The following is a 26550-nucleotide window of genomic DNA, read 5'->3' on the forward strand; positions in this document are numbered from 1 at the left end:
CAAATTAAATCTACAAAAGAAAAAACAGTATGAGCTCGAAGTTTGTAGTTTGGTGATGTATTTGGGGATATCAGGGATGTTTACTTATTTACTAACAGATTTCTATGGTTTGCTTTTCTTTTCCCCAGAGGTACCAAAAACAGAGAAAACCTTTGAGGAGAGACTGATTTTGAAGGCATTCCTACTGAAGTTTGTGAATTCTTATGCACCAATTTTTTATGTGGCCTTTTTTAAAGGAAGGTAGGATAAATGTCTTTTACATACAGATATATATACACATATAAATATGTCTATATTAGTGGATCTGTGTTTAAAAATGGGCACAAAGGACTACCTAACTAAGTCTGGGACTCGCCACCTCCACCAGCTTTGAAAATATATCATAAATAAGGTTGTCTGAAGCTTGCTTTTGAATGGCAGGGCATGATGTTGAGTACTGTCCAGTCTCTCTTCTAAGCAGAACATTGTTCTGAAATGCAACCATTTTAGTTTTCTTTCTAAAATAAGTATAATCCACACTTCAGAAAATAATTCCTTTTAGTTAAAAAAAGGGTGTTGCACTTGTGAGTGAATGTTATTGTTTACAGGTCTTCACTTTCCACATTTTAGCAAATTTTTCTTGAAGCATCATTTAGCAAAGAAAAATTTTCCTGTTTCATTTAAAATTATGGAACTACTTTCTCTATTACTTTCTCAACGTTTTGCACTATTCGCCCCTATCAAGTTAAATTAAGACATGGTTATAGTCAAGTGGAAGTTGCATGTTTTGGCAAATGAACTGATTGACCAAAAGCTAATTCAGCTGTCCTGCTAAATAAGTGTGACTTCCTGTGGGTTCAGGATCATTGTCTTTCGGGACCCAGTTATCCACAGTATAACACATGCTTTTGAATGGGAAACTTAAAATGATTGTTTGCTAAAACTTTGGCAAAAATGTTTAAAACATCCTCTGGATTCTGTTCCATACCATTTTTTCTTCCTTTTGGGGGCTGTAAAGATTGTTAATCTATACTCTTCGCTAATCCTATTCAACATCATTGATGTAAGAATTAGTGACACATTTTACCAGCAGTTGTAACTATTGTAAGACATTAATGAAAAATATCACCAATTTCTTCCTTTTTTAACAATATTTTTGTGTTCTATGTTTATAATAAAGTCAATCTCACTGTTTCTCCCTATGTAGTCAGAAAGCCTTGACTGTGTATAGATGTGTAAATAACTCCATTCATGGCATTACTCAGATGCAAGAGAATGTGAGTTACGATATGTGTTCTCGGTTTTGTTTGTGACCACTAATCAAGAGAGGGAGATTATTATTATTTTTTTTAGCACAGAAAAATATTTTATTAAAGCTATTTTATCAAGATGTAGTAGAAAAATATTTCTAGAGGCCTACTACTTTGAAATAATTTTAAATAATCAAAGTTAAATAGGCGGCGAGTCTTTTAAAATTCATATTGAAGTAGCTAGTTCTGAAATATTTTAGCTAATATGAATGAACAGTTTTGTTGTTAAAGTTAACTTTTTTCCTTTTTTTATATTATTTCATATATTGTTATCGCTTTTAGATTTGTTGGCCGTCCTGGTCATTATGTGTATCTGTTTGATGGTTATCGAATGGAAGAGGTAAGTACATATGAAATTCAAACAAAAACATCCTTACCAAAATAAGATATGTGTACAGTGCACTTCAGTGGTGTCTAGACAATAAGGAAAAAATAGAAAACATGTTAAAACAAGATGTTAAATCTTTAATATAAATAGACAAAACACAAATTTTCCATCTGAGGCACCTGTATGTTCTTTCTTTGTGCAGTTTTGAGTACCTTGTGTTCTTTCTTAGGTGAACCTTCACCATTTCTATGTTTTAAAACTGAACACTAAGGCACAAACATTACATGATTTGACTGAGGCCCTTGTGAAACCTATGGCAGAGCTGGAACTTGAATCTGGCTTCACACTCTGTAGATCAGCAGAAGCCTAGAAGTTTTAATAGCCTAAAAAGCTATAGCCATTTTGTGCTAAATCTGTAAAAATATTTTTTTTTTCAAAATTCCTTTTAACTGCTGCTGATATTCCCCTGAAAATCGATAGACATACAATAAAGATTACGCTTAAGTCTTTGCAAGATTGAAGACTTTCTTCCCTCTTGGGAGACATCAGGTTGAAAGAGTATTGGTGATATTGCATTATGTTTATTACATTGATTATATAGTAAATATTTTAAAAGGAAATATAGTAGCCCCAGGGCACAGTAAGTTATTTCAGAGCTCTGCATATTTTCCATAATACAGTTTTATGAGTGGAGATGAAATACCTTGTTAAGGACAGAACTGCAGTGATTGATGAGCTCTGTGCTCCTGCACAAATTGGCAGCTGAGGTGACAGGCACATATAGACATCAGTAGCTCTTCCAAGTGGGTACTTCTAAATTAATTCTTTTATTCCCTTCATACTTTATGGTTTTGTTTAATTACAGTGTGCTCCAGGAGGCTGTTTGATGGAACTCTGTATTCAGCTGAGCATCATTATGCTTGGAAAACAACTGATTCAAAACAATCTGTTTGAAATTGGAATCCCGTATGTATCCCAGCCTTCTCCATTACCATGCATTATTCCTATGACACTGTAAATTAAAGCCTTGATCCCTATTCAACTGAATGGGACTTTTGCCACCGACTTCAGTGGGTTCTAATTGAATGTGATGATAAATCACATTTTTGGTTGTGATGAAATGATCTGGCTGTATTTTATGTTGAATAATTGGCTATATCTGCAGCAAATGGCTTAAAGAAAGTGATTTAATATATTTAATAATTGATCTAAATTAATTTTAGAAACCTGGGAAAACAGGCAAGGTATGATAGATCTCTTGGGAAGTTTTAGAGAAGCTTTCAGAGCAGTAACATTGAATACAAATTAGTATAAAGTGGAGGAGAGATGGTGTGGAGAAAAGCAATAGCTCATAAAAGATGTTAAAATGTATTACTTGATCTATTACTATTTTATGGGTTTACAGATGAAATCCACATATTTCTAAGGTGTCTGTATGTCAGTATGTCACTGTATGATGCAGAAGCTACAGCATGGGAGAGATGCTGACATGCTGCTCAGTGGCTCTCTGCCACAGAAAGCTTAGTGCACAACGTCCTCTACTCCAAATACAGCAAGAAATCTCTCTTGGTCTGTCTCCAGTGTCAAGGGGATTTTCAGGCAAGAGAATCAACTGAGAATGTCCTGCTCCTGTCTCTTGGGAGGTTTGCTCTTGTTTCTGTTAACTGAATCGTCCTTGTTGGTGGTAATGGTCTGTGAAATGTTGTACTAGATGAAGAGTCTGGCTTAGATGCAAACCTCAACTCCACTGAAGTTAGTCAGAATCTTTCAACTCTGGTGTCAGTATCTTTTGGATCACACCCCTAAGGAAGGTCTTGAAGATGCTAACTAGAAACCAAGAAGAGTGATGCTTAAAAGATTATGAAATATTTTTAAAATGAACACTTTTTGTCCCTTTTCCTAGTAAGAATTTTTTTTAAGTAATTTAAATACAGAGAGAAAAAAAATCCCAAACAAATAAAATGTGGGTTATGGATCTTTTCATTATTCTTCTGTCAAAGTTCACTAGGGAGGCCTGTTTTCTGTCTACACCTCATTGAGTTTACAGTTTATTTTGAGAAAAGGGTGGTAAATCATTCCCAAAATATCTGACATGTTGAAGACTTAAAGCTCTCTTAGTGTAAACCTGGTGTGACTTAAAAAAATCCTGTCTTCCAAAAACTTACTGCTACTGGACTTCCTTAATGGGGATTTTATGATGTTAGAAATACTGTATTTATTATTTTTGATTCATGAAAACAGAAGCTGATCCAGTCCAAACAGAAAATTCCTGTCAAGTTATTTCTCAATTTCTTCACTACAACTCTTGGTGCAAGAATGTGACAATTTCATCCCATTTTTCTCCCTCATTTCTGCCAACAACCTATAGTGACTTCAGTTTTTAAAACTGAATAACTGTTCAAAACCAAAACTACTTTCATCCTCTCCTTCCCAGAGGTATACCTCATTTCAGTCACAATGCTATCTTGTCATCCTGAAATAAGCACATCTGGTTTTCCTTTGCGCATCTGCATTCTCAGGAAAATCACGTGTATGTATGTAGGGCTTGACCCTTCTCACCAGACCTGTTTGTACCAGGGGAAGCACAGTGCTTTACTGAACACTGAAGTTATCAGAATTAGCCTTGTATTTCTGCATGGACCACTCTACTGACTTGGACTAGATCCTTAATGGTACTCTATTCTATCTCATGTGCCCCACATACACAGGCACACAGACACACTTTGAGTACTGATCAATCACATTTTCAGAGGGCTGTGCATAGGTTTGCTGGACAGATATAAATCCAGACCTAAAGGGGCTCCAAACATGCATGTGTTGCACAAGTAGTAGCTCTGGCGTGTCTGTGTCTCACACGTAATCTATGTCTATAGATGCTGTTGTTAGGAGATGTGACAGATGTATAGGTAAACATACCGTCACTCTCTGCCCTCCAGCCTTCTTGTCTGACTGTATCCTATTCCCTCTCTTTGCTACCTGTTTTCCTTGATAATGTCTTACAGTCAGCTCATCTCCTCTGTTATGTCATCCTTTTTCTACCAGTAAGCTTTTTATTTTCCTTCCCAGGATGTCTCTCTCTTCATTGGGCCCTTGTTCTGTTTTCCAGTGTCTACTTTTGCACAGGCTATGCGTTGTCAATGAACAGTCCTCCTGTGGCAGAAAGATAGATCAATCTCTTCTATCTCCAGTTTCAGCAGCCGCATTTTTTTCTCCCTTTCCTTGTGCCTCTTCGGAGGGAACGAGATTCTGGGTGAATAACACAGATTCTTACACTGGCTCCCTATATTTTCACTGAGGGCAGAGTACAAGTGCTGCAATCAACCTTACCCGTATGGAGAGGCAGAAGGGACTATCATAAATGGTGATTAGTTCTTGGCAGCCCTGCATTGTTTGGGGTCATTGGGACACGTCCTTGATTTTTCCTTCAATGTTTCTGGAGAAAATGCTGCACAGCTATGACAGATGTGACTTTCTGGTCTTCTAAACCTTTCTGTGATTTCTTTTTCGATTTTGGCACCCAAGAGTATCAAAACAGCTAGGTAAATGCAACAACATTTGTATTATGGAAAACTAGGCCTTCTTGAATTGAAATGTGTGTTCTGTGGGGCTGGAATTCACAAGTTTAACAGATGTAAATATGCCATAGGTCACTCAGATGTGTCACATACCATAATTCTTAAACTGTTGCCACAGGAATTGACCATAAAAGGCTGCAGGACTTGAGCGCCTTAACCTAGAGTTCCTTTAAGACTCCTTTTCTTCAGTTCTGTTTTTCTGAACTTATTGAAAAAACTCCATGTAGTTATTTTATTACTCTCTGTCTTTGATCCTGGTGATAAACCCTTTGGGTGAAATCCTGGCCCTATTGAAGTCAGTGGCAAAACTCCCATTGACTTTAGTGGGGCCATGATTTTGGCCTTTTTATTCAATATCAGTTTCCATCACTTGCTTCAAAATGCACTTAACTATCCTGAATGAGAATACCAGGAGTTAACAAAATCAACTTTTCATACCGGATATCTTTTATGTTGTTTTTCACCTTTAATAAGCTATTCTTAATAAATGGGGTATTTTTTTGCTTTTTTTTTTTTTCTTTCCTGTTTTTGGCTGTTGAGAAATCAATAAATCCCAAACACAGCTGAAACCCCCATAGAATCCAGGAGGTCTGAGTGTTGCAAGGAAGCATGACTATACCATACATTTGAGTAACAGAATGAGAGATTGAAGTCCTTTCATTCTCCCTCTGCCTCCTTCTTGTACCCCCTATCTGTGAATATAAGGTCTCTCCTTATGTGAACAGACTGTAGGAATGACTGAAGAAAATCCTAGACCTTCAGTGCTCCTTCCCCAAAGCAGCAAACAAAATTAAAGGCAAGGACACAAGAATCTGAGTCACTGTACTTCCTCTTCTCTAGACACAAGGGCTCCAGCTACTCAACCTAATAGTCTTTTCTGTTTAGCTTTCTGCCTGTACCCTTTTCTATCACGCTTACAAAGGAAAAAGCATCAACTGGAAGGACAGCCATAAAGATCACCTGATATAAGTAAGCATTCATCCCTGGCAGCTGGATTCTAAGGATTTTCTGTCTTTTTATGTAAAGTCTCCATTTACTTTTTTGTCCTAGCAAGTATTGCCTTGCAATACTTCAAATCCAGTTCTTGATGACTGTCAGAGATGATTTACTTTTACAGTACCCAATGGCATTTATTAACTGAGAGTCTTGAGAAAATGGTAAACTGATCCTTGGTTCCAATCTTTCTGGCAAATTCCGGTGGAGATGTATAGTGAGGACTGCTCAGCCACTGAAGACATAAAGACTTGCGCCAACAAAATAATTTTCCTGCATCTGCCCTGCCCTGCTTCTATATCCTCTCTACAGAAATGTCTCATTTTTCCCAAGTCAGGTTCACGTCTTCCTCTAGATACCCCAATTCTGGCTACTATATTTTACTGTGTAAACAGAGCAACTGTTGAGTCATCTGTCTGTTTTTTTAAAAGAAGTCTTTCTGTAAGTGCACCATTTGCTTGCAGCCCACTCAGGATTACTTTGGTTTTAATTTCTCTCTTCTTTTCCTCATCTATTTTCTTGAAAGCTTGTGGGTTCTTCAGGGATGGGACATTTTCCTGTAGTGATTTTATGCTCTCTTCAGATGTGGATTGCCTTGCATAATGGGATTCTTATTAGTCATATTCAGAATACAGAATATATAAAGAATTATGAACAGTGTAATTAAACCATATTCCCGCTTCTTATCTAAAACAATTTGGTGCCAATCCCTTGTGAGAAACTGCAGCATCATTTTTAACTTCTCCAGACATATCCTTCTTATAAAAACCTGTTGTCATTTTCTTTATCCCTGATCCTACATTCATTCTTCTACCATGCTTTTCAGTCCTAAGAATTTTTCTTGCTTTTTGATATTCACTGGCAAAAGGACAAGAAATAATGGTTATTCCACAGTTCTACAGTTTTCTCTGTTTGTCCAGATTCATATGGCTAATAGTGGTGTCATAAAACTTCGCTGCGTGTGCCTCTTCAACACAAAGCTTCACAGAGACTCATCCTGAATGGGCAAATCTACATCTTTCTCACCGGTGGGGCTGCCTGGCATGCAGAAATCAGAAGCTGAAATAGATCTTGATTATCATCATCTGTCAACTTTGTTTAAAAATGTTGATCTAAGTAATTAAAAAACAGGTTTCACACAAATGCATTTAAAAAGCTTGTTCAGTTTTAATAACACAATCATATGTGCAGCTACAGAGTTCTGCAAAACCCATTTTCATTGCCCTATTGCTGTATAGCTGGAGAATAACACTGTGCAAATTCCTGTTCTCTGTTCCTTTAACTTTCTGACACATTTCTGTTTGGTCTAAAACTTCACATGCTTGGATATGACACAAATGTACATTTTTTGTGGAAAATTTGAAAGAATTATTTTGGCTGTCCTTCAGTTAGTTGATCCTTTAAAAAACTACATCAAAATAAGAACACTTTTCAAAGTTTAACTCAAAGTGGTTAAAGGTGCCACTCCTCATGCCTGGCTTATAGATAGCCAGATGAAAAATTAAAAATTATTCTGAGTAACTGAGCCCTGGATTTAGTGTATTCCCAAACAAACATTAAAAACAACAACTATTGTTTTAGTTACTGGGTTCTCAGGGGAGTTATGTATATGCATTAAACTCCATAACTCGACTCCATGGTGCTATAACCAGAGGATTAGATCACACATGTACAGACTTCACATCTAAACACACCCAAATTTTATCTCAGCTGCTGCACAGTGACAGCGAGATGCTCTTCAATCTCATCTGCCCACAGAAATGTGAGGGACATTTCTAGCTCATATCATGTTATTGGAACAGAAATCAACTGTCTTGAACTTATTCTTCACTGTCCTCTAAGAGTCCTTCACATTTGGAAATTAATTGGGATATGCTGGAAGAGCATCCTGGGAATTCTTTGATTGTTTTAACTCCTGCCCCCAGCCTTCTACTCTCTGAATACTACATCATGTCTGTCACAGTCAAGTTCCCTTGATTGCCATAAAAGCAGAGGGGGGGGAAGGAAATTTTAGTGTCTTGAAGCGGCTGAGTTTACATGATGTAGGAGGTAAATGTCTTTGTAAGGATCCATGTAATTCTTTCTTGTGAAATGTTTTAAATCTCCCCACCTTTCTATTAAAACTATGTAAACTGAATGTTCTGGGTACTGAAAGTGCTTGGTTAGCACAAATATATCTGGGTATTGCCAAAGTACTGAGCATGTTACCATCAGAATTATGAGCTATGTCTCAGCTGCACCTGGAAAAAACGCTGGAGTTGACCTGTTGATTTTTGCAGTGTTGTGATCCTGGAACTGACAGGGCCTGATGCAATCTAGATCTCTTTTAAGACTGGCTGTCAATCCCCATTTCCTCTGTACTGGTGATGAAATTGAGTGAGTCCTGTAAACACTTGTTGGTGTAGAAATTCTGCAGCCACTGTGGTCATCTCCAGGCTGCTATAGAGCCTTGTGCTATGTGGAGACACAGTGTTCCTGTGTGGCTCAGTGTATATTCAGGAACTAAGCAATAAACCTACCCAGCAAAGTCTTTAGTTTGTTTGCCAGCTAGCCTTGCCCTGCTACTTAAGTTAGGGTCTGAGAAAATGGTTCTTCTTAACTGGAGGTAAAAAGGAAAACCCCCACCATTTCTCCATACACTCCTGTCTCCAGGCCACACACCTCTAGTTCAAAGGATTTATCACCAGCTGTGGGGGAAAAGTTTGTGGGAGAGCCCTGCTTACACTACTGGCAAAACATCACTGGAATTAGTCTGGATTTTCACTCATATGGCACATATGTGAAGAACTATAAAATAACGTTGTGCATATTTGTGAAAGATAAGTTTCATATGCAAAATGAAGACATACAATAAGTATAAAACTTAATGTTTAATGCTAATTCAACTGTATATCACTTCCTGGATTTTGAAGAAATATTTTATTACATTTTTCCATGGGAATTTATCAAGGTGTAAAATAGCATGATGTTATCGATGTGTATGCATTTAAAATGTCATCCGGGAGGGGCACTGGGAATACTTTGCTCTTTTAGAGATGGATTCATTTTACACTGGGATTATACTGTTTATGAAATTCCTGTATTTGTCAGTGTCATGAAATTTGGATCCCTATCTCAGTGGGACAGTGATTGATACTACTATTCCTACCAAGGCCCGAAGAAATACTTGCACAAATAATTGCTCACCCATGTAAGTAATTTACAGTCTGGCCAAAATTGTCCATATTGTTGTAAAACAGGGTCAAAATGAAGACCTCTGACACAACCGCTTCTGATCTATGGGAGCTGGGAGACATAACTGATTTGTGTTTCCTTAAGAAGTGGTAGGAAGCCACTTTTGTTTTTCTGCTTCAGGGGCAGCAAAAACTCATCAGCATAGTTAAACTTGCGATACATATACTTTTCAGAACTTCTGAGGATGGTGTAAACTAAGCCTGTGGGGCACCGAAGTAACATGATATACATTTTGTGTTGCCACGCGAAGACATGGGCCAGATCTTGTATGGAAAAAAAAGAGTTGGTTCAATCTGAACTTTTGTTCCTCAGGAAGTTAAAGAAGCTCTTCAGGAAGCTCAAGGATGAAAGAACTGAACCAAAGGAAATAGACACCAACCAATCAAAGGACCCTCAGCAATGGGATCTTGACTATATCTTGGAACCTTTCACTGGACTGGCTCCAGAATACATGGAAATGAGTAAGATTTCTGAATTCCCTTTCTGCAACAACTGTAGTTTTTCATAGGACCAATTACCATATATATCATGTGACTCTATGGCATGATAAAAGGAAAAACTTTTTTTTAAAGTTTTTTCTTAAGTTTAAGTTACATTTCTTTTATTTCAGTTTGTGCCCATTGCCTCTTGTCTTTTCACTGGGTATCCCTGAGAAGAGTCTGACTCTGTCTTCTTTAATCTGCCCAACAGATGTTTGAATACATTGGTAAGATCCCCCTGAGCCTTCTCATGGTACAACAATCTTGGCTCTCTCACCTTCTCCTTGTATGTCAAGTCCTCCAATCCCTTAACCATCTTAATGGCTCTTCACTGGATTCACTGCAGTATGTCCATGTCTTTTTTGTACTGGGGGTCATAGAACTGGAAACAGCACTCCAGGTGTGGTCACAGTAGTGCTGAGTAAGGGGGAAGGATCCCCTCTCTTGACCTGCTGGCAATGCTCTTCCTAATGCATCCCAGGAGTCTGTTGGCTTTCTTTGTACCTATGGCGCATTTCTGGTTCATGTTCAACTTCTTGTCTTCCAGGACCCTCAGGCTTTTTTTTGTAAAGCTGCTTTCCAGCCAGTCAGTTCTCAGCACATACAGGTGCTTGGGGTTATTCCTCCCCAGGTGCAAGACTTTGCATTTTCTGTTACTGAGCTTTGTGAGATTCCCCTTGGATCATTTCTCCAGCCTCTTAAGGTCCTTCTCAAAGGCAGCACAACCATCTGGGGTAACTCCTCCCAAAAATTGCTCACTAATATTTCAAATGTAGTAGAAATATGTAGATTCAAAAAAATAAATCTGTATTTTCTCATAGAATTAAATTACCCTTTACAACAGAAAACTGTAGGAATATCTTTTTAAATTACTCAGTTCATGACTGACAGTTACATGAGGTTGAAACATGTACACAGCATTCCCAGCTATGCTTAAACTAAAATTCACACTCATATACAACAGGAGAGGACCTTCAGCCTATAAGAGCTTCTTGACCAACAGAATAGAATAGAATAGAGTGGAATGGAATAGCATAGCATAGCATAGCATAGCATAGCATAGCATAGCATAGCATAGAATATTTCAGTTGGAAGGGACTGACAATGGTCATCTAGTCCAGCTGCCCAACCACTTCAGGGCTGACCAAAAGTTGAAGTGTATTATCAAGGGAATTGTCAAACACTGACAAACATTGGGCATTGACCACCATCCTAGGAAGCCTGTTCCAGTGTTTGACCACCCTCTCTGTAACAAAATGCTTCCTAATGTCAAGTCTGAACCTCCCCTGGCACAGCTTTGAACCATTCCCATGTGTCCTATCACTGGAAACCAGGGAGAAGAGATCAGCATCTCCCTCTCCACTTCTCCTCCTCAGGAAGCTGTAGGGAGCAATGAGGTCTCCCCTCAGCCTCCTTCTCTTTAAACTAGACAAACCCAAAGTCCTTAGCCACTCTTCATAGGACACTCCTTCCAGCCTTTTCACCAGCTTTGTTGTCTTCCTCTGGATGCATTGAAGAACCTTACATCCTTCTTAAATTGTGGGGCCCAGAATTGCACATGGTACTAAAGGTGAGGCCGCACCTATGCTGTATACAGTGGGATAATCACCTCTTTTGACCAGCTGGTTATGGTGTGTTTGATGTACCCCAGGATGTGGTTTGCCCTCTTGGTTGCCAGGGCACACTGCTGACTCATATTGAGCCCTGAGGAACACCATTGGTGACCGGTTGCTGGACAGATGTAACCCCATTCACTACAACCCTTTGAGCTCTGCCATTCAGCCAGTTCTTTACCTAGTACACCGTGTACCTGTTCATCTCACAGTTGGACAGCTTGTCAAGACGGATGCAGTGAGGAACAGTATCAAAAACCTTACTAAAATCCAGAAAAAACACATCCACCACTTTCCCTTCATCCAGTAGGCAGGTGACCTTATCATAGAAGGATATCAAATTAGTTAAACAGGACTTTCCATTTGTGAACCCATGTGGACTATGCCTGATGATCGCATTGTCCTTTAAATGCCTTTCAACAGCAGCTGGTATGATCTTCTCCATAATTTTTCCAGGTACTGAGGTTAGACTAACAAGTCTGTAGTTTTCTGTGTCTTTCCTCATGCCCTTCTTGTAAATTGGAATAACATTGTCTAGCTTCCAATCAGCAGGGACTTCCCCAGACTCCCAAGACCTTTGGTAGGTAATTGAAAGGGGTCTTGTTGTAACATCTGCTAGCTCCTTCAGTACTCTGGGATGAATCCCATCAGGTCCCATGACTTGTGAACATTCGGCTGATATAGCTGTTCCCTTACAAACTCAGTGTCCAGAAATGGAAAGTCACTGTTACCACAGTCATGGTTCTCCAAATCAGATGAAAGAGACAGTGGAATGGAGGACTGTTATTTATTTTACTGATCTTATTAATTTTACTCATGGCAAGCTGCAGCATGCAGATACTGAGTTGGCCACACTTTCTAAGGAAATTTAGGGCACACTTGAGAATTAATTCTCAGCCTCCAACCTTTCATACCAGATCTTTAACCAGCACATTCTCTATTTTTTTAAATAGCATTTGCATAGTTCCTCTACACGCATCACCCTGCTGGAGTGACTGACATCACTAGTGGTATGCTCTGCTAGACATTGTGTCATCTTTCAAATCCTTGTAAAGTAGGAGCAACCCTATTAAAGTCAATAGTGTTCTAATTTTATAAAGTTTGTGTCTGCCATGTATATATCATCTATGTGTATGTGTGTGTTTGCTGTTTTTCACAATCACTGCTTAAATTGTTGTTAAACTATGGCAGAGAGCAGTACTTTTTCAAGGTTGCTCCACAGTCTGCTTTTCCACGTTAAAGGAGATAAGTATGTTGGTGGAAACCCAGATGGAACTGGGATCAATTTTTTCTTGAAGTGGCAAGATGCCACCAGTTATGTATTTGTGTCGTGGTTTAACCACACTGTCACATCAGGGAGATGGCAGTTCCTGATTTCCACTAGGTGGGATCCAGAAACTGGATCTGCTGCTTCACAGAAATGCCTCTCTCAAGATGCAATGTCCATCAGAGAGTATGCATTTTTTCTTATCTTCAAGAGTGGATGGTTGACATCTTAGTGACTTGATCCATCATTTGCGTATCATTAAAAAGCCCTCTGATTTAAGATCTGAGGTCAGTGTGGCCACTGTAAGTCATCTGAGATGTAGCATTAGAGTGTTTTCTGCTATCTGGAAGTCAAGAGTCAAGAAAGAAACTTTAAAGCACTGAGTTCATTCAAATAAAATATCATTAATAATTTATTTTCATTTTAACATGTTTGGCACTGTTCCATTGTCCTCAGTAGTTATAATTTGGAAGTCTGGTGCCTTTGACATCTTGATTGCAATTTGCTCAAGGCAAAATGTAACTCCGTTGTCCAAAGCTGTGCTGGTACTTAGGAAATAATGTTTGAAATTCTGAATGCAGTATCTGGGCTGTATAAATGAATGCAGAGAGCAAACCCAACAACTAGGCATTTTTTTGTATAATTCTGCCTTGTAAGGAATCCTCTGTTGCTTCTTCTCAGTTTTCACTGAGATAGTTTGATCCCATTCATCTCCATGCATCCATCTCTATTCATCCACTGCTCTAGTAGGAGTACACCACTGATTAATTAGTTGAAGACAAACATCACCATCTGATAGAGAATTCCAGAGTGAAATATATACATGCTGCCTTTCTTATTCCAAAGTGTATTTGTTATAAACTTCAAGGAGTGTCTTTATGCCTCAACCTAGGAGGACAGAGGTGCAAAAAATCACCAAATAATACTGTCTTGCAGCCCTGGGACACAATCCAATTTCAGCTGTCCTCAGGGAATGAACCTGAGAAGAAGCAGCACACAGGGATGCTAGGGAGTAAGTAAGAGGCCAGGCCCGTCACACCAGATGCAAACCAATGCTGCAGTGTACCCTTCAGCCCTGTAGCTGCCTCATGAATAGACCCTGGAGACGCAAGGGAAGAGAAAAGGGGAATGGTATGAGCGGGGGAGGAGGAAGAAGGGAAATAATCCAGGCAAACCCAAGCTTTAGGGCATAAAAGTATTCAGGACAGAACCACAGCTTGTCAATGGGCATGTTATCTAAAACCAGACATCTGTTAAATATTGTATGTGACAACTCCTGTTTTAACAAGCCACTATTCTCAAAGCATCTGAAATAGAATGCATTTATGACAAAAAGTGAAATGTTTTATCTATATATAAAAAGTTATATTGATTTATAGATATAATATATACTATATAACATATATTTATAAGTGCATATGTGGTATTTTATATAATAGTGGGTTTATATAAATTTATACATATATATGTAAATATATATGTGTATGAAGTATATATATGTATATAAAGATTTTATATGAAGGCAGATTTGGGGATCTCTTTTATGGATATATTTATGGATCTGAACCTTACCCTCTGTAGTGCATTAAGTTGTCATAAAGAAGTCCTCATCTGCCATCATCTTTCTCTCAATTGTTTCAACTCACTTTAGGATCTCGTTGTGTGCTGCAGTCTATACTACCTTATCCCCTTCTGCACATGATGACACTTTGTTGAAAAAATCTCCTTTATGATTGATTTTTTCCATGCATTACTTCAGTCCAAGATGACTTTTCCTCCTGGAAACTTTAAGCAAACTCATTTGCAATTTTTGAGTTAACCAATGGTGAAAAAATATAGATATTTCCCCTTGTAAATATTTTCATACGTTTTTATGCTCAGGCATAACTCAGAAATGTCTGCACACCCAAAATTTCTTGGTTAGCTACTTCTCTCTAAGGACAAGGATCTTTGGTTATTGGTAATAAACAAACAGAATAAATGCAACTGTTTATAAATATTTAATTTGTTGTCCTTGCACATCTGTAGTAGTTGATAATATTCATTCTGGGAGCTACAGCACGCAATTTGTTGCAGCATGAATGGCTAATTACAGTGAAAGCCACTGGCAGGGTAAGGAGCAGCCAGACTTCTTCCCAGAGACTGCTGAGTACACTCTGTGATAACCCAGAAGTGTGTCTGACTGATACAGAAGCAGGATGGAGCCTTGAGCATGTTATGAACTAGAATCTCCCACTTTCCAAACATTGTATACTGGTGGTTTCTCCTGATTGTTGTTGGACCTAATGCAAAGCATCCAGGTGTGGAAGGAAGCTCTTTCCATTCTCCATTACCCGTGGCAAACTCCCATAGCCCCTGTGATGATGCCGTCACCCTGATTCAAGACGTCTATGTAGGAGATCGCTCTTGATTCATTGATGAGGACACAACTTAGATGGAAAGGTCTGCCTTGTTGGAGTAACTTGTAGTATCAGCGTCTAAGCCACTGATGTTATAAATCAGTGGACACTAAGCCTGTATTTTAGATTGGTCCCTTGTGCTTAGATGATAAACAATGTTGAGTCCCTCATCCTGCAGTCATTCAGGGGTAATTAGATAGGTGCTCCACAAATAAATAGATGAATTACTAATCTAAACATTTGTTTACAACAGGAGAATTAGCTTCTCAAGTGAAGTCAATAGCTCACTGAGCCTTCCACAGCAAGCTATGCCCTGCCCATGGGATTCAAGACACATGTGCAGCAAATGAAACCCAAGCTGCACCTCCCCAACCCACTTGTTGCCCCTGGTCCATATCACTGCACTCAGCTGTCAGATTCACTGCAGAGTGACTCAGACCACCCACGCCAAGAGGAAGCATTTTGTGCAGCTCAGCACTGAACCTGTCAGCTGGGATTGTTGTGAAGGGCATCAAGCTGGAACGGTGAGGCAAGAGGCAGTTACACAGCTTAAGCTTATTTACCTGTTTTTCTAAATTGATTTGAGAGGGGTAGGGAAGGGAAACAAAGAAGCAAGTGCAGAGGAAGCTTTTTCATTTTTCCTGAGTTGCTTAAAAAGGCAGAATGACTGATATGGAAAGAAGAAGTATGACATTAAAGAGAAGAGAGAAATCTGACTGCTGTTCCAGAACTTAGTTCTTCATTTTCACACTGATTTACTCAGGCAAGCTCCCACTGGTATCAGTGGCTATCCGATCAACCAAGAATGAAGCAGCTGAATAAAAAACTGTAGACTGGGCTTACTGTAATCTTTGGGTTCCCCCATCCAGATGATCATGGGTTTTCATGCAGAGACAGGCATGGACAGATTATGTATCCGTGTGTGAATATTCACCACATTCAGATTTGTCCTGCTAGAATGCTCCTACTTTTAAGGATGGATGACACCTTTAAGGCTACACGGAAAGCCTCTGACCAAGGAGAGACTCTTGACTCCAGGTCTGCCATTTGCTAAGATGTACCCTAATCACAGGCAGTCCTTGCCTTTTTGCATCCATTTAGAGTTTCTTCTACTAATTTCTCTCAAAAGGGTTGACATGTGCCCTTTCTGAAGGAAACCTGTCTGGCCCACTCCCCATGCGGCAAATCATTTGCATTCCCTTATGAAACAGATTAGTCCTGGTGAGTCACCACTTGTCTGAAGGATAGTGTTTGGAGTGATGTCAGGATGTGTTTTGCAGTAAAATAAGACACAGGTAAAGGAGTTTTTGATTATAACTATCCCACTTCAATTTTAGAATGTCCATTTTAAAGCTGTTCTGATTTCCTTTTATTCCAATTTATTATACCAGGAAGCCTGAAGCCTTGTAAATGAGAGGCTGTAGGAAGCTTTCTCACGGTTTGGACTAGATGTCATGGGAAGGGGAAATGGTACTTTCCACTTGCCTGTTGACTTCACATCCCTCCTCCCCATTCACAAACCTATGAATTTTCTGAGAGCTCTCTCTGCCCCAGGAAGGCAGAACCAGAGAAGTAAGGCAACTTGTCATTTTGCCTTTTAGACAGGAAAGATGATATATTGAGGCTTTGGGCTAACAACTTGTGACACTAGAAGGTTTCCTGGCCCTAAATAAAGACTCAGAGATTTTCTCAAACTAAGGCTTTAAAAAGATAATGAAATAAGGAGCTAGGACAGAGCTGGGAAATATGAGGCAAACATTTATTTGCTCTTCATGGATAAAATCTCCTATTCGTAAATTGTAATGCAAGTTTTTGTGAAGAATTGTGGTACAATAGTACTGAATGATTGATGGAGAGTCAGCAGCTACAGCGTGGAAGCAAGACACTGGAGTAAATTCAGGGCAGCCAGTGGTAGGAATGATGGTTTCATGGATTCTGACTCTTACACAAAGTTGTATTTCAACCATTATTAGTTACGAAAGTGAAACATCTAACTAGGAGCAGGTCCAGCAAAATCAAGTACATGACTTTGATGTAACATAGAGCAAGCATTTTAGTTCATGACTTTGATGTAACATCAAGAACAAGGCATTTAGTTTTAAGGTAGAAGCCATATATAAATCTAAGAAAAAAGAAAACATGAGAGGGTAAAACCCAAAGTCTACAAGTCAGGCAGTCTTCCATTGACTTAAGTGGCATTTTACAGATACCAGTAGTGTGGGAGGAAGAGACCAATACTTCGCCATGTAAAATAAACTCCAAGTTTTCCTTTGAGGAAAGCTTTTGTGGGTCTGAGGAAAGCTTTTGTGGGTCATTTCTTCAGTGAGCTGAACTCTGAATCTGATTTTAGTCAGCAGACTGTGCTGAACCTCTTTCTTGAACAGGCCTTGTCAGTCAACACATGTCTGCACATAGTTTTGATTTGCACCAGTGAAATTTCTGATGACTTTTGTTTTGATATTATTAGTTGATATATATTTGTATTTCTTAGCAGGTACTCTAAGTGTCTACTAAGCAGAGACAGCAGGGACAGCATTTCTAAGCAGAGACACTCCTAATGTTTCTGAGTGATCAGAAAATATTTCTGAATTAATCCTGAAATATAAATGGTTGTTGTTAACATGTCTCAAATTTGTCATTAGTATTTTCTGTTTCTAAAACTGTGCAATGACTTTTGACCCAGCCCAATATACCAGACCATATCCATTCCCAAAGTAGGTAGCATGTATATCCATTTCCTCATCCAGCTGATAGCAAGTTTGCAACATGTGTAACTAGCCTGCAGTGACAGGAGTTGGCTAGAAATTGGTGTTTATTGTAGCAATATATATTGCTAATGAAACAAACTTTATGAAATTGGCACCAAAACCAGCTACATGTGTGAAATTTATAACACTACTGTTTTCTTGAGAAGAAAATTACATCAGCAGTGACTTTCAGATTCTCATTTCATTCGGTCTTCCCTTCTCCAGTCTAACCCCTCTAAGAGTCCAAGGTTCATGTGGCAATTAACTGAAAATATTTTTTCTCAAATAGAAATGATAATAAAGGGTTTCGTCATCCAATGGCAAAACTCCCTTTTGAATTTTAAGAAGAAAATGATCAGATCCAATGACTGTACTGACTACCATAAGGATTAATCTTAGAGATTTGGAAGAATTTCCCCTAAAGCAGGAAAAGCCATCAAAAAGGCAATGTGTGAGGCAGCAAGAGAAAAAAAAAATCATTGAAGAGAAATGTGCATTTTTCTATAATCTCTATAATGAGGATGGATTTGAAAATACCAATTCAGCCTGTTGTGTGTAGGCTTGTTGCGTACATTTATTACCAAAAAGTAGTAAATTATACCTTTTCCTTAGTTTCTCAGCCAGGCTTGGCTGTACATTGAAATTTTCTTCTTAGGACTTGGAAAGTCACTTAGCACAGGAGTGATTCCTCCATTGTTTACTTCCAGTAACACATGATCCTATGACAGATGTTATTGACACAGAAGTAATAAAAAAAGCAACTGAATCATAACCAATTACCTTCTCTTAGGTTACGTTTTGATAGATACTAGATAGTAGGGTTACTCACACTAGTGAGTGTGTAAATCTGGTAGAACCTGAGTGATATTCACTGTGGAAGGTTTTATGCTGGGAACTGATTCTGTATCCCTTACACAAGAACACTTGCCAGCACTCTCCAGAGCCGCAATTTAAAAGCCTCGATCTGTGCTCTTGATCATAAATTTGGGGGCCAGAGTTAGAGGGTCAGCATGTTCTCTGTCTGTCTTTGTTGGGTTTGGGTTCTGTTCAGGCCCTGTGCACAGAGAACAGCTTCTGTGAAAAGTGGACTTCTGAGAAGCACTGTGGTCTGAAAGACTTCTCTTGAGGCTGTTTGCCTTGTATAGTTTTTGTCTCAGGGCCCAGCCAGCCTAAGCCTGGATGAGATGTTGCAGGTGTGGCGTCAGGTGTTGAGAAACTCATGGGCTGGCCCTGAGGCCTTTGCCTCTTTCCTGCATAAGTCAGGCAGTAAAGGTGACTTGTCCCAGACACAAATAGTATGTGGTTTGGGTTTTTTCACTCACCAGAAGTAGAGTCTGTGTCACTGACAGTACATCTGTCATCAGCACTCTTGCTTTGATGACCCAGGAGAAGGAGTTATTTTCCATGTCCTTGACTTCCCCTGACACACAACCTTCAATCATTTTTTTCACTAGCTTGTGCCATGAGGCTGGGTGATGTTCATCTCTGTTGTCTCCAGGCTGGCCTACCAGCTAAATAGGAAAGCTATGAAAGAGGCTGGATGTCCAGAGGTCCAATTCCTGGCACAAGTCTCTAGCCTTTTGTTTCAAAGCACAGGAGAATAATCACCCATGCCAGGTAGGGCTCCTATGTGGGATCACAGAATTGTATGTGAACACTAGAAGACCTTTGTATAATATATATAGACCTAGTATACCTTGTGGCATAAGCTGAACATAAAAAATGTATTCCAGGGTTGCCATCAAGTCCTCCAGTGAAAAATAGTATGTCTTGGCATCAGTGGTCCTTCATGGAACAGTGTTTGTGAGTGCCCTTAAGTATTGTACGTGTTTGCACTATGACTGGACAGGTGTCCACAGAACTCCAGGATGCTGTAACTTAGATTTCTTCTAGGACCTGAACTGTACAGCAAGGATTCTTTTCTTTTTAATCCATGCAACTTTGTTGACATATTCATTTCTACAAATATTGACTGAGCTAAAACAAATACCTGTTCACTGACAGCTTGGTTTGAATTATTGTTTGCTAGTTTACTACACAAGACCATCTAAATTATGGCATGCTTGATTTTGTTTTCAGATTTTTTTTGCCTGCTTCTTGCATCATTCACACTTTCATAAAAAGGAGGCTAGAAGATTGAAGAGATTTCAAGATGGCCACACAAACACTTCTGGCATAGAGTTTTCTATGAAGACATATTTACACATTTGTCCAGAAGTCCTTTACATACTTTGAACATTCTTTCATGAACTTGAAAAAAAATTAAACTGCATTTTCCCAGGCAATGAATAAAAGGAGCTGCAAACAACATCAAAGCAAATGCGTGTGTGGTTTATGCTTAAAGCATTGCAAATATATCTTTTTTTTTTTTTTTTAACAGAATCCTCCCAGCTCTATTCCTGCTAAATTAACTTAAAACCAAATAAGGCATATTTTGGTGCTATGTAGTTTTCTAAGAATTTAACAGGGTGGTTTTTTTTTTTTACATTAACATCTGTTTTTATTTCCTTGTTAATTCCTTTTCCTGACTCTGAACATAAAATATTCAGGAAAGTATAATTTCAAGGATAGGATGTTTGTATGCTTTGAAAAAGCTCCATCTTAGTGTATCTTAGGATATATTTAAAGCAAGACAATAAGAATGAAAATCAAAAGGACATATATATAATACAGAGATAATACTTTACTGTGCAAATATATTGTCACTGAGAAGAGAAAAGCAGGAATGTCAGTCAGACTTGCAATCTGCACACAAAAAAAGATGCGTGCAAGAGAAGATCCTGGAGAAAGCTGTTTTATCAGTTATTTGTAGGCTGTGACAGCAGTGCGTAAGGAAATGATTTTAAATAAATAGTTGTGCTACGTAAACCCCTGATGTTCACAAAAAGTGCAACAGATTCATCCCATAGTGGAGAGACAACTTATACAAGGATTTGTCAAAAAAGATGCAAAATAAATAAACGGGGCCTCATACACACCAACGTTTTTTCTATAGTACTGCTTATTTAATTCTGGAGTGTAAGTCAAAGTTAGATTTATTAGTTTAATCTTATTTGGATTATTGCCTTTGTATTTGGGCAGCATGTTTTTGGTCTCTTTCCTTTTCTTCTACTCATTAGTTTTCTGAGGTAATAAACCTCTCTCACTTCCCTGAAGTATTACTTTAAAATAATGTAGCATTTTTACAAGGAAACGATCCAGTCTCATGAGTAATATTTACCACTCATGCTTCCTGCTTTCCATGGAAGACACATACTTTTAGGCAGCTTGTTAATTCCTCAGCACCTTGGAGGAAAAAAAAAAGTTACCCCTTTTCAGACTCTAGTTGTACCCAAATGAGATTCACCCAGATGAGGTAGATCCTGAAGCGCCATTGAAAGAAGCAGGAATTAAGGATACTCTGCCCACCCGAAAACTGAAGAAGCTTGCTTGGAGGGACTTAGTTTTCTACTACATTATTCCAAACATCTCTAGAGCACTGAGAGTTGTCAGAAAAACACAGTTGTGTCAGCATTGTGCTTTTGCAGAGTAACATTGGTTCCTTAGCTGTTAGAAGACCATTTGTTTGCATGAAGACAGGTCATCCTATGCCCTAGAGAAGAGGCAGAATGCACTCAGAAACCAACGTGGTCTTTTTGTTTATATTGTTATAGTATGGGTGCTGAGCTGAACTCTGTGGTGCTCGTAGTCTAGTACTGGGAACAAGGTGATACAGAGTGTTCCATCCACTTCAAAGTGCGAGAGTTTTCTTTGGTTGGTTTGTTGGTTTGTTGGTAACTCACAAAGCTCATCAACGATTTGCTGTCAGCTGCACTTACCAGCTCCCTTCAGAAGATACCAAAAAACATTGCATATTTCTCTTCCAGTTATCCAGTTTGGCTTTGTCACACTCTTTGTTGCCTCCTTCCCTCTGGCACCTCTCTTTGCTCTTCTGAACAACATCATAGAAGTTCGGCTTGATGCAAAAAAGTTTGTTACTGAACTGAGGAGGCCAGACACAGTAAGAGCAAAAGATATAGGTAAGCAATGAAGAAACATTGCAGTGATGATAACACCAAAAGTTCAATAAGGAAGAAGAAAAATGGTAGTAAATTCATTAATAAGTTCTGTTTTTCACTTACAGGTATTTGGTATAACATTTTGAGTGGTATTGGAAAGCTTTCAGTTATCATTAATGTAAGTATTTGGTTACACCAGTTTCTAACCATGGTACTGGGAGCTTATATTGTTCCTCCAACATAATTGAAAAGTAATGTCTAATTTTCCTAATTGCTATAAAAGACAATAAAATCTAAGTTATCCAATTCATTCTTGTGGAAGTGTAAAACATGATTTAATTACAAATGAGATGACCATTCACTCTTCTCATTCTCTCTGTCCTTGTGTTATGTAGGACAGGAAGACTAATTCATATAAGAACAGTCAATGAAGGGGATGTAAGCAGGCAACACCCCAGATAATTGGCAAAGATCTACTTCTTATTCATACCCATGTCTTTTTCTGTTACTCTTCTAATATAACTGTTGGTATGAATAAAAAAGATGTACATATGACATCCTAGATTCTAGGAGCAGAAAGTCCTTAGCTAGATAGCTTTAACATTTGTTCTGATATATGCAGGTATGGTTATATCCCTAAACATAATTTCTCCCAAAGAATGAGTATTTCTGTAACAGTAGCTTTTTTTTTGAGTTGGGTTACATACTCCCCAAGCTACAAAATCTTAATGGAAAGGTACATTCTTTCATAGAACAACGATTAGATGAACATAATGCATGTCTGGTATACAGATATATTATGTTTATTGTTCTACATGTATTCCTTAAGTAAAATTTTCCTGTATATTCTTTAAGATAAAAAAACTTATGCCCTAGGAGTTTAATCATAATACTATCAAGTGGGTTTTTGACCCACAGATCATAGAATCATTTATATTGGAAAAGACCTTTAAGATCATCAAGTCTAACCATAAAATATCAAAGGTATCAATGCACTGTAGAAAGGCAGATGATTGTCACGACTGAAGGGGAAACTTGTGCAGAGGTGTTATGCAATTTATCTAGTGCAATAGCATCCAGCCAGCACAACAGCATTCTGTAGCAGTATGTAAGCTATCATTACAACTGGGAGAAATATAGTGCCTCCAGAGAAGCAGTGTCATTTGACTTGGGTGGAGCATTGTTCACTTATGGCTCGGCAGTTTCCAGGATTCAAGGTATGAAATCTGTGCAGACCTGCACATACCCATGATGTTGCAGTCAGGCATAGATTTCAGATTTCCAGCACTGACCTGTGCTGGATAAGCACAGATGAGCACTCTGCAACCTCTCAGTTTTATCTGAATACGCTTTGCAAATTCATGATCCTTGGTTATTTTCTGTGTCAAAAAAACTCTAAATATTTTTATTTCCTGGGGATTCCTTTAAAATATCAGTGAGCGACTTTTTGTTGACAAAAACGAAAATATGTGCATACCCAATTTAAAAAAAATACTGAATGCCCAGTTCTGCTTCTCCATCTGAATAATATTGATGCAGAAGAACTGTTTAGCAAAATGTAGTTTAAAATGAATATAATGAACTCTTATTGATATGATCTAGATATTTCTGTGTCTGATTCACTTCACAGTTATACCAGTTTTATACCAGCATGAGATCCACCAGTGTCAGATGTGTAAATCCAGATGCAGAAGGGAAAATGGAGGATGACTACCTTACACTCAACTGGTTTATCTCAGATAACACTGTGTAACTACACCAAGTCATACTCCAAATTATACCAGCTAACTACTACGTGGTGTTGTAGCTTTTTAAAATTAGTGATAAAACTCGTAATGGCTCCAGGGATGGAAAGAGCTGGAGAAATGTACAGTACATTAATTGCTTTTGCTGCTCTATGGTCTAAGAAATATTCCACCTCCCTAACTACACCCCTCCTCTGGAGAGACAGAGCAGGTTACTGTGCATTCCTATAAGTATACATTCTGCACCAGGTCTGGCCATTAAACTCTCATTTCATCACCACTCTAAATTCACTCGAACATGAAAATTATCACCTGAATTAACTTAACCTGAAACACATTAGACATAGATTCATGACGCTGTTGTTTGGTTGTTTTTGGTTTTTTTTTGTCTCTCAGGCTTTTGTAATTGCTGTCACATCTGATTTTGTTCCACGCCTTATGTATCAATATGCATACAGTCAAAATGGAACCATGCATGGCTTCATCAATCACACGCTCTCATACTTCAATGTCAGTCATCTCAAGGCTGGAACACAGCCAGAAAATTCCCCATTTGCACAGGATGTTTTATTCTGCAGGTAAAGTACTTCTAATGACAGTTTGCATAGTGAAGTAATTCCTTTGGGCCGTTGTCAGACAAAATTTTTCCAAGTAGGAACTGATAATATTTGTGCCTTTAAAAAAGTGGTTTTAAGAGTACAGTTTTTAGAGTATTCTCATTATGTTAAAAGGTTCTTAGAAGGGTTTTTCCAGTGCATTAAAAGGTAAAATAAACAATTTAGGTAGACTTACTCAAATAAAAAAAAATCCCTTCTTTATTGAAAGACATAACTTTCATTAAAAACAAGGAGTTTTTAAAAGGGACACCCACTAATTAGAACCAGGCTTTCTTTTTCTTTATGTTGTTCAGTGTTTACTTCTTGATGAGATCTGAGTTTTCAATATATTCTGCCCATCTTTAAAAGCTGCACCATTCCCCATTTACATGTCTTATATTTCAGATTCATCTTTTCAGACTGGGGAAACAAAGCTCGACTTCCTTTAAACTATGTCCAAAATGTCTAGTCCATGGCTCCTGTAGTGCAGATGCATAGCCTTCATTTATATGTTTTTTACTATACACAGGTCTGTAATTGGTCTCCCTTGGTTTTATGCATAATATATTTGCATACGTTCTCTGTCTTTTTCTGAATGCGTGGCAAGGCTTTTGAATGTAGTACTCCTGATAGTTGCCATCTGAACCTGTCCTGGTTCAAAAACTAGTTTCACCTCTAGATGAAAGGAAAGACTTCCTAGTCTCCTTTCTTAAGCTCAGGTCTTCGCTCTCATGCTTTCGTTGTGTGGTTTTATTCTGAGATCAAATCTGGGCTAAAGTGCTAAAGGTGGGATTCTCGAAATCTTTCACCATATTCTCTCAGCATCGGTGTCAAAGCAAGGGCACAAAATCAGTTACCAAGCAGAGCAGAATGATGAGGCAAATCTTACAGATGACATTCACATACCACCTAGCATCAGACTGGCCTTTTCTTGCAATACGGGTTTATTGAATGCTCAGATACTGGCAGAAAATACTGCTAGTATTGCAGATACTGTAAATATCAAGTAGTGTTTTCTGTTTAGAGCTTCAGAATTCTTTCTCTGTTCCTCCCATTCACTTGAATTCATTGTCCTTGATAAATCTTATTCAAAATACAGGGAGAGTTCTTCATTATTAGTTCCAGTGTTCCCTACATTTCTGTATACCTGACTTTCAGAGTTCCTTAAAAAAATTGTATTTCCAGAGCAGATAACAATAGCTAAGGCAGCTGGAAATTTTTTATAGGGTTACTGTTAAGTTATGATTATTAGTCTCTTTCATAAATCTGCAAGAGCAGCTTGCAGCATGACATAGAAGGCTTGTAACTAAAGTTAGTTAGGGTGCACATTTTTATCCTACCAAAATCTTTGTCTTCATGTTAAAGTTGGGAAGAGAAAATATTTCAAATAAATCAAACATTTTTATTTTTAAAACACCTACAAAATTAAATTAATTTTAAATATTTGTTGATTTTACTTTTCTAAAAATAAATTTAGAAACAAGCAGCCACTTAAAAGCAAAGACAGAAATTAACATTGTAATTATGCTTCTAACAGGCGTTGTAAATTGCCCTTCAGAACACTTCTTTTCACTGATTATTTAAGGGATCATATTCTAGCTAGGTTCCTGAAGCCAAAAACCTCCCCTTGCTTCTAAATGACTTCACATTTCTAAATGTAGACTACATACCTATCTCCCATGAAATCAGGGTTTTTTCCCATTCTGATTTTATTAGGGAACAAGATGTTTTGCTCAAATAACTTGAGAAGGGGTAGATGGAAGTTCTTCAATGAGGCTTACAAATCAATACTCATCTCTGAGAATATAGTAAATATCATAATGTAATAGTTTTCACAAAAGAAGTCTTAAAGTTGGCCTTATTCAGTGTAGCTTGCACATGTTTATCTCCTGCTCTTGTGCAAGCAATTTTAATCATAATTAGGATCCCACCGATTTTAAGCAGAGTATATGTATATGTATATGTATATGTATATGTATATGTATATGTATATGTATATGTATATGTATATGTATATCACCCACAAAAATGACACATCTCGGTTCCTTCACTGGAAGCAGAGAAAATGGAGAGAGAAATCTGGCCCTCTGACTCAGGCACTGCCGTTGGGGTGTGCCTACCTTCTGACCTTGACTGCCGTGGGGGCTAGATGGGTGCACAGATAAGACTCCTAGCTCTTCAGCAGGTAAGGAGAGAGAATGTAAGTCAGATAGCACAGCCATGTCCTGGGGTCAGGAACTTTGAGCTTTGTTAAAGGAACCTCTCAGGAGGCAGTCGGATGGCAGTT

The 26550-nt window shown here is 38.3% G+C and overlaps 1 protein-coding gene across 1 annotated transcript in view; it reads left to right on the plus strand.

Moving 5' to 3' along the window:
* The window catches only part of ANO2 (anoctamin 2), a gene marked incomplete at both ends in the record, with an annotated part of 187761 nt that overhangs the window by 154927 nt on the left and 6284 nt on the right, over nt 1-26550 (plus strand). The window contains 7 exons of the mRNA XM_082011641.1: nt 129-240; nt 1572-1629; nt 2483-2583; nt 9732-9880; nt 21791-21943; nt 22048-22100; nt 24064-24245. Of these exons, the coding sequence (XP_081867767.1) occupies nt 129-240; nt 1572-1629; nt 2483-2583; nt 9732-9880; nt 21791-21943; nt 22048-22100; nt 24064-24245 (808 nt within the window). The remainder of the gene's footprint in view (nt 1-128; nt 241-1571; nt 1630-2482; nt 2584-9731; nt 9881-21790; nt 21944-22047; nt 22101-24063; nt 24246-26550) is intronic.

Source organism: Phaethon aethereus (genome assembly GCF_964289735.1).
Source record: "Phaethon aethereus genome assembly, chromosome: 1".
Classification (NCBI taxonomy): Eukaryota; Metazoa; Chordata; class Aves; order Phaethontiformes; family Phaethontidae; genus Phaethon; species Phaethon aethereus.